The 8,531-nt window shown below is 35.7% G+C and overlaps 2 protein-coding genes across 2 annotated transcripts; both read left to right on the forward strand.

Moving 5' to 3' along the window:
• Positions 1-1,842, forward strand: LOAG_10136 (bax inhibitor I). The gene is made up of 5 exons (XM_003145663.2): positions 1-233; positions 525-754; positions 870-1,016; positions 1,133-1,377; positions 1,707-1,842. The coding sequence occupies exons 1-5, from the start codon at positions 148-150 to the stop codon at positions 1,734-1,736; spliced, it is 738 nt and encodes a 245-aa protein (XP_003145711.2). The 5' UTR covers positions 1-147; the 3' UTR covers positions 1,737-1,842.
• A 623-nt stretch (positions 1,843-2,465) lies between these two features.
• Positions 2,466-8,309, forward strand: LOAG_10137 (hypothetical protein). Its single transcript, XM_003145664.2, has 18 exons — positions 2,466-2,584; positions 2,727-2,835; positions 3,139-3,251; positions 3,364-3,471; positions 3,539-3,640; positions 3,978-4,061; positions 4,193-4,267; positions 4,403-4,486; positions 4,580-4,677; positions 4,825-4,915; positions 5,083-5,168; positions 5,767-5,860; positions 6,186-6,284; positions 6,359-6,466; positions 6,561-6,653; positions 6,902-7,018; positions 7,153-7,344; positions 7,743-8,309. Exons 1-18 carry the CDS (start codon positions 2,498-2,500, stop codon positions 7,857-7,859), a joined length of 1,857 nt encoding a protein of 618 aa, XP_003145712.1. The 5' UTR covers positions 2,466-2,497; the 3' UTR covers positions 7,860-8,309.
• Positions 8,310-8,531: the final 222 nt, after the last annotated feature.

An 8,531-nucleotide genomic window follows, 5' to 3' on the forward strand; every position in this document is an offset into this window, starting at 1 on the left:
GTGGTCCTTGACATGACTGGTGATGTCGAGGTGTTGTGTGGTTGGGTGAGTATGCGTGTTGTGGGTAATGTGGTTCGGGAATGGCGTTTTAAGGACTAATTGATGTTTTACTTCTTTGCTTGATGCCTTTTCATTAAGATAAAGAACATGGCATACAGAAGAGAGAGTATGCGAGATGACAGCGACATCTTTCGCAATGTTCGCAATATCTTCACTTCGTTGAATGATAAATTGTAAGCTTTTGCTTTGTTATAACAGTAATAAATGCTCATTAACTCTTAGGCTGTAATTTGGAAACTAACAGCGGTCACCAAAACCTAAATCAAAAAGTCGTGGTGACCGTGCAAACAATGCCTGTCTGTGATGATACTGATTATCATCTGGAATCTCTTTGATCTCATTCTCTTTCGTGTTTAGTGAAACAAAATGTAATTCAGCTTCGAAATATTTTTCTGTTCATGGTTCTGTTAACATGTTCGTAGTTAATTATGTGTATTACCATCATCACCAACCCCTTTGTTTAGAGAGAAGGACGTGCAGGAGCATCTGCGGGCTGTTTATGGAACTTTGGCATTGGGATTAATCGCTGCAACCTTTGGAGCTCTGCTCCATTTGTTCATCGATTTCCTTCATGATAACTTTTTCCTTTTGTTTGGTTCCGTTCTATTAATGGTAGCAATATTAAAGACCCCACATACTGTTTATAACGAACGTAAACGATTTGGATATTTCATCGCTTTTTGCGCTCTTTCTGGTACGTTTTCTTTTAATATTTTAGATAGAATTTATTAATAAACAATGCTCAATTATTGAAACTCATTTTGCATTCCATTCGGACAAATATGTACTGGTTTTCAAAATTATTTTAGGTGTGGGTTCCGGTCCAGTTATTGAAAAAGCTTTAGTGGTTGATCCGTCCACTATCCTCACCGCATTCCTAGCTGCTGCGGTCGTTTTCAGCTGTTTCACAATGGCGGCGTTGTATGCACCTTCCACAAAGTTTCTACACCTTGGAGGTTTTCTGCATCATTTACTTGTTTTTTTGAATTGATATGGAGGGGAATATAGGTATTTTGCATGTTCGTCAAACAATTTATGCAAAAGTGAACTATTAATGTTTTTTCTATTGCAGGAATTATTACTTCGGGACTATTTTTCATCATGATGACGGCGGTATTCTCACATTCTGCGCTTATGCATACCACTTGCTTTTGGTTAGCGTTTGTGATTAATTGCACTCTGGTACTTTACGATACGCAACTAATTTGTGAAAAGCGTCGTCGTGGTGACACGGATTATATACTTCACACTATCGAAATTTTCATCGATTTCATAAACCTTTTCCGCTATATACTTGCTATCCTCAGTGAGAAAAAGGTATGGTTCTTTGTTCATCGTTATGTCTTTCTTCAATTAGAAATTGAAGCTAGAATTTCATCCTAATTTTTTATTTCCTTGGAAAATATATCACTCTACACTGCTTCTGTTAAAACGTGAATTACGGGGTTTTGATAATTCCCCTCATCTTCTCCAATTCCGCTTTCCTCTCTTATTTTAGGAAGACCCTAGAAGTTGAACTTACTAACTTTATTTTTCGTAGTCTATTTTTTATGGCATATTTATAGATGACCTCCAGAGATACGTGATAGATAGGAGCAGAGCAGTTAATTTATTATAGTTATTTTTTTAATTTTCGTTTTTTTTAGGAGAGAACGAATCGTAAAAGAAACGACTAGAAAGACAGCAAGAACAGTTCTGCCTATCTGATTTTCCTATTATTCGCTTTTTTTCCTGTCTTTTGCAGCGTTCTTTTGATTTGTATTCAGTAAAATTTATCCACTATGTACTTCACTGCACAATTAACATAGAATTGAAAAGTGTCGTCACTGTATTTTTTTTAGTGGTTGAAAGACAGAGAATGCAGTGCTTCATTTTTATCTGCAATACCTCTTAGAGTAGACCTCGTAACTCTGTAAATATAAGGACTGTATTACATCGGGGAAGTTTCATCTTCGTAGTTGTGTGGATGATGAAGCATTTGCACTTGTTCGGAGACCCATCGCTCCAACTTTCAAAGATAGCGACACTTGTAGTTAATCCTGCAACACTATTACAAACTACATTATGTTTCGTTCTTCAGAAGAGATTGGAGGGTGTGATGTTCTCGGCAGATCCTGGTCGAGAGGTTGTTTCTGGGAAGTGTGACGAAGGTTTATATGATCGTATCTTCTCTCGGAATTCTGGGGTTGGGACATTGTGGTGCGGATGTCCCATGATTGCATATAGTGAGAAAGGGGAAAGGTGTATATGAATAAGTTACAACTGAATCCAATAGGAACCTGCAAAAGTGTTGATGATCTTTCGATTCTGGCTGTTATTAGATGTACCCTCTAAACGATTATTATTTTTCCTTCCATTGCTACTGCCGTTTTAGACTAAATAATAAGAGTTACTGATTAGTTACGGTTGTAGTTAATGGTTAATATGGTTAATTATTATGGGTAAAAGACGTGAAGAAAACGGAAGAATGGATTCAGGTGATGATTCGTCGCAAGATGGCGATTTTTGTTCCGTTGTATTGTCGGTAAGCTATGCAACATTCTGTTTATGTCAAGACATTCCAATTATGACCTGTGACGAATAGTTTTCGGGTCTCGGAGGGGTGATTTATTAATTCATGGTTTGTTGAAATGAAAATTGGACTGTTCGATTGGTAATACTTTCAGGCTGTTGGAATGATGCCTAGCGGTAGCTCTTCCCTCGGTTTAATTCAGAATAAAATTAGACATGCTGACCGGTTTTGGGTGCTTCCTGGAGAAAAGATACAAATTGAGGGTATATTGATTATTTGATTTTTTTCCTAGCTGCACTATGTCAAGAACTGTGTCTCCGGTATTTGTTTTATTAATGTGCTTAATCTATAGAATTCCGGTGAAGAGTATCCATAAAATCCCAATGAAATAATTCACCAGTTGAACGAAAGTCTGTAAACGAATTATCCATCTACTTGGCTTCTCTGATGGATTTATTTATAGATAGTAACGAATCACCAACTTTTTGAAAATAACGGTGTTGTTGACACATTAATTTTAAAGTGACAAAATTTTTTCTAGTCATATCCTTCATATTTATTTGCAGAGACGAACATTGGTTACATGTCACCTATAGGCAAAGTGAACGGTAGGGTGCTTGTCACTAATTATCGGCTACGTTTTGAAGCGAAATCAACCTCCGAAAATCGACACAGCAAGGTTTATTTTATTTTATTTTATTTTTTTTTGTTTAGACATTTCAAACAGTGGGTGCATTGTTGTCTAATATGAATATTTATACTTGGTTAATGGTGATGCAAAGTTTTTTCAGTGTTGTCAGTTTGATATACCTCTGGGATGCATCTCACGGGTTGAAAAGGTTGGTTACTCAACGGTAAGTCGTGGCGAGGATTCTTACGGACTGGAGATCACTTGCAAGGTAACGACTTTTTTTGAAGTCTGTTAATCCTATCAGTATTCATCATTGTTTATATGTTTTTTTGCAGGATATACGCAATATAAGGTTTACTCACCAGCAAACGAATCATAGTAGACGCCCACTTTACGAAAGCTTACAGCGATTCGCTTTCCCGGTCACCAATAAAGCTGTAAGTTACTCTCTTGGAATTCTTCATTCAAAAGACGATGCTCTTGTCCTCTTAATTACTGTTGTCATTCAATCCTTTTTTATTATCTTTTATACCATTAGGGAATTAAAAATTAGTGATACATCATTTTCGTCTCCTTGCTTAACCTAGATTATTCTGTTTATGCTGTCGAGTTTATTAGTATATGCACAATGTATGCATATGGAGTGTATGCACTCCATGTAATCAGATCTTTTGGTTTTTTGTTTACGACAAAAAACAACTGTGAAATGATTTGAAGTTTTTTAAGAATGAATTATTTATCTAACTCATCTGTTATTTGGATTCTTGATTACAGTCCTTCTTTGCTACATCTTTCAAGCCTGACTGGACTTTTGATGGTTGGAACATTTATGATACTGTCCGAGAACTGAATCGAATGGTAGCATATTTGTTCTGTATATTTTCATGATTGCACTTATTAATACCTCATGTTGGAAAAATATTGTAATTGCACACCTTATTTTGGTACACAAAAGCTCTGAAGAGAAATAGATGTGTTGAGTATTACAGAACGTACCCAACGAAACTTGGCGAATCACCAAGATAAATGATCGATATGACTTCGCCGATTCTTATCCTGCTTTGGTAAATTTGTGAAATGTAATCTTCGGGTTCTTATAGTAGGATCTCTTATTATAAATGATTATACTACTTGTCGTATTTCGAAAAAGGGGAAGATAATGTAAACTATCCACTTGTGTATCGGTCGTTCTATTTCAGTTAGCGGTACCAACGACAGCTGTGGTAGAAGGTGAAGATTTTTTGCAAAAAGTTGGTGAATTCCGAAGTAAACAGAGGATACCTGTAAGTAATTGAATTCATATCTAAATCATTTTGGCATGTACTTTGGTAACATGTATCCACGTGTATCCCATTAACGGAACATTTCCGGGACAGGTCTTGTCATGGTTGCATCCCACTTCTCAAGCATCAATAACACGATCGTCACAACCAATGGTTGGAGTTACATCTCGAAAATCTGCGGAAGATGAACGGTTTTATATTTAATCTTATAATGCACTTATAAGTGAACCGGTTGTATGAGAGCGGTTCAAAACATAGCTGGGGAGAATTTCCCAGTAGTTCTGAATTTCTAACATGCCCATTTATAATTGGCTGTGTGAGTTGAAATTTATTTTCAGATACCTACAGATGATCGTCGAAGCAAATGCCCATGCGCACCAGCTACTTATATTTGATGCTCGTCCGGCCGTCAATGCGAAAGTCAATAAGGTGCTTTTTTTTCCTACATTACTTCCAGAACCAGTCATTTCATTTGTAGTAGAAATGTAACAGATATCTTGCTTGGTGACTTTACACTTTTAATTTCTGAATATCCATAGAAGAAATCATCTTATCCTTTTTTTAGAAAGAAATGCGAAGCAAGCTATAATTTTTAGGCAAAAGGTGGTGGTTTTGAAGATTCATACACTAACTGCCGATTGATATTTCTGGATATACAAAACATTCATGTAGTTCGAGAATCGTAAGTTTATTTAGTGCTTTGCTGCTTCTTTGTCCTTATATCTGCTCTTTGTTCACTTAAATTGCGGGACTCTTTTTATGTTTCGATGTGCAGAGACACTTGCTTTATGATCTTGGAAGTGATCATTCAATCTCTTTCGAAAATCTTTTTTCATTTGGTGTGACTTTAATTAGGGTATTTTTAAAATTTAAATAGCTGGGTTTCATGTGCGCACAATAAAACCTATAAGGAGCAGTAACCAAAGTGACACTGCTCTAATACATATGAAGATATTGCTTTTGGAGCAGTTAATCATCGGACTGCACAATACACTTTATAAGTGGACTGATTTATCAGTTTAATTCTCTAAAAAGGTTCTTATAAAGCTGTCATACATAACCGGTATATTTAGTTAATAATGAGTTGTATTACTATTAAAAATGCTAAAGGATATTTTGAGAAATTTAATAAATTAAAATGATCGTAAAAGTTGATACAGCCAAGAGTTGTTACAAAAATTTCTGTATGCTATAAGCCAATCCTTTGTATTGAAGTTGCGATTCAAAATTTCAAAATAAAAAAGTCAATGTGCAGAGATAATGGAGAGCTCCTATTGTAGGCTGCGAAAATTGAAAGATGTATCATTTCCTCGTGTTGATGAAAAGAACTGGTTTCGTATGTTGGATGAAACGAAATGGTTGAACCACATCCAGGTTCGTCTACCTCTTTCATTTTGCGAACAATTGAGATGATGCTATGGCAGCTGCTTTTTGAATTATTCTTTCACCGTGCTTTCATGGAATTTTTTTTTATCGTAATGTCAAAAGATTGCTTGGTGCTAAGTTACTTTATGCCATTTTTTAGTAGCATTTTTAAATTGAATTTATGGCTTTGTAATCGCCACAATTATGTATATGCTATGTAACTTCTTCTCAACTATATTTCCCCGGTGATAATCTGCTAAGTAACAATAATTGAACAGTATAAGAGAGAGTTAGGTTGGAACATTGTGAGATGCATGGAAATGCTGTTCTGCAGACAGTTCTGGATGGTGCAACCCAAATTGCTCGCGAAGTAGAGGATAACAAGGCATCTGTGCTGGTTCACTGTAGTGACGGCTGGGACAGAACTGCCCAGGTATGCCTTTAGTTTATTACTTCTTTGTAAAATAATTTTGTTAAATACTGATTGTACTGACATGATTTGTTTAGTTGACTTCGTTGGCGATGCTGGAGCTAGATCCATATTATCGAACTATTAAAGGATTTGCAGTACTGGTGGAGAAGGAATGGTGCAGTTTCGGCCATAAATTCGCCCATGTATGTTAAATCGTAAAGAATTTTTTTTCTATCTTTATTCTTCCCGAAAAACAACATTCTTCCGTGATTAATAAGTGAGCAGTGCGCATTGCAGCGTGTGGGACATGGAGAAGACAAACATAGTGATAACGAGAGATCTCCTATATTTGTACAGTTCATTGACTGTGTGTGGCAAATCATGAATCAGGTAAGGAAGCCAAGCTACAGCTGCTATTTTGATTCAAGGACAGACTTCCTGCACTTTTTTCATACTGAAGTTTTCTTCTGTGAATTCATAATGCCAGCAGAAGATAATGTGCTAGTTCTCTTCACTGTTTTCTTGTTTCTTAGTCTAGTTATGTTCGCTTTTGATAAGTCATGCCGTTTCATCTTATTGATATTGTTTTCCATTTGATTTCCGTATAACTTTTCTACATATTTTCTTACATCATTTAGTTTCCATACGCCTTCGAATTCAATTCGTCATTCCTGATAACATTACTGGATGAGTTATATTCTTGTCGTTTTGGGACATTCTTATACAACAGTGAGAAGCAACGACATCGCGATCAAGTGAGACTTTCGCTTAAAAAAGTCTCATGTTCTTTATTCTCAATTATTGGTATTCAAATCATTGCGTGATGGAGCGCAATGTATTGACAACTCGAATTGCAGCATTCGTTGACTACTCAGTCAAGTTCTTTCAGCATGTAAAGGAAAACACAGTATCGCTATGGTCTTACATTATTACTGAAAAAAGGCGCTTTCTCAATCCGTTCTACAATCAGTACCCTAGATTTGTTGATGTGTTGCGTCCCAACACCCGTTTAATGTGTATCAAAGTCTGGAAAGATTATTATTTTCGTTATAATCCAGTAATCGTTGCACAGGATCATATGGTAATGCATTCATTTCTCTTGACTTGAAATTTTATTTAACCGCCCTACTTTATTAAAGTTCCTTTGAAGCCTTCTAGTCCTTTCTAACTGAACTACAGAAATATTCACTCTTTCAATAGTATATTCACTCTTTGAATTCATTAATTTGCTCAGGTGCTATGTTAATAATCCCTTTGGAGCTTTGCTTCTGATCTGCTGAGCATTACCTCTCCGCTCAAATATCCTGCCAGTTGTTCATTTTTCAGATATTTCGCCTCTTGTTTTTTGGAAAAAATTGATTTAAAAATTCGGTTCATTCGCAAGTGCAAAATAGGAGAAGATAGAAAAAATGAAACTATTTACTGTTGATGCTTATGGTTGGTTTTCTGCCATTCACTAATCAAAATAGTTCATTTCAGGATATTGAAGCTCTTATGAACGAGAAGATCTTACAAAAAGTTGAGGTTTTGAAGGCAGAAGTGATTATGCATGAACAGACTCTTAGTAAAACTGTTTCGAATTCAGAGTTTAGGTAGTATATTGTCTTATTATTTGAGATGAAGTAGTAAGGTGGACTCAGGAGGAGATGGTAGTGTATTTCCAGAGAGAGTATATTAGAGAAAAAAAAGTACAACATTTAAAGAAGGTTGGAGTGTATTCAAAGATCAGTGGAAGAGGGCTGCTTTCGAAAAATGTCAATTTTAGTGGTTACTTAGAAGGACAAAACCAAAACCGCAATATTTCTCTCATTTCTTTTAATTTTTTTGTAAAACAGCGTGCGCTAATTTATGCCATTTTTGTGCTCAGTTGTATTATCAGATGTCATGTGATTTGATTGGAAAAGAAAAATCCAAATCAATGTTAAGATGCTGTAAAATAAAAAAAATTTTTAAAAAGTGGGAACCACGGAACTTTGAATTTTTAATAAATGTTTCTCGGATACAAACTTTGTCACTAGGCTTCGAACTTGCTAATAAATCGTAAAAACTTCAGGAATACGGTATCCTTCGATATTCAAAACGAAAGATTCCTTAATACTTTGGCCTTCATAATATATGTCCAATATATTTTGAAAAGCCAGCTGTTTTTGTGTCTGTCAATGTGCAACAGTTTGATTAGGGGATCAGATTCTATCATGTGTGACGGTGTAACCCGTTGTACTGTCGTATAACAGTTTCTTCTGCACTATCGATTTTGGTCAGTTGAGA

This window comes from Loa loa, assembly GCF_000183805.2.
Source record: "Loa loa unplaced genomic scaffold supercont3.62, whole genome shotgun sequence".
NCBI lineage: Eukaryota > Metazoa > Nematoda > Chromadorea > Rhabditida > Onchocercidae > Loa > Loa loa.

Bases quoted from the DNA above. Each gene is read 5' to 3' on its own strand.
- LOAG_10137 (XM_003145664.2), top strand. From the start codon at position 2,498: ATGGGTAAAAGACGTGAAGAAAACGGAAGAATGGATTCAGGTGATGAT. The intron at 2,836-3,138 runs GTATATTGATTA...ATTTATTTGCAG, and splicing joins AGAAAAGATACAAATTGAGG to AGACGAACATTGGTTACATG. The intron at 5,861-6,185 runs GTTCGTCTACCT...GCTGTTCTGCAG, and splicing joins AATGGTTGAACCACATCCAG to ACAGTTCTGGATGGTGCAAC.
- LOAG_10136 (XM_003145663.2), top strand. From the start codon at position 148: ATGGCATACAGAAGAGAGAGTATGCGAGATGACAGCGACATCTTTCGC. The intron at 234-524 runs GTAAGCTTTTGC...CCCTTTGTTTAG, and splicing joins ACTTCGTTGAATGATAAATT to AGAGAAGGACGTGCAGGAGC. The intron at 1,378-1,706 runs GTATGGTTCTTT...CGTTTTTTTTAG, and splicing joins CTATCCTCAGTGAGAAAAAG to GAGAGAACGAATCGTAAAAG.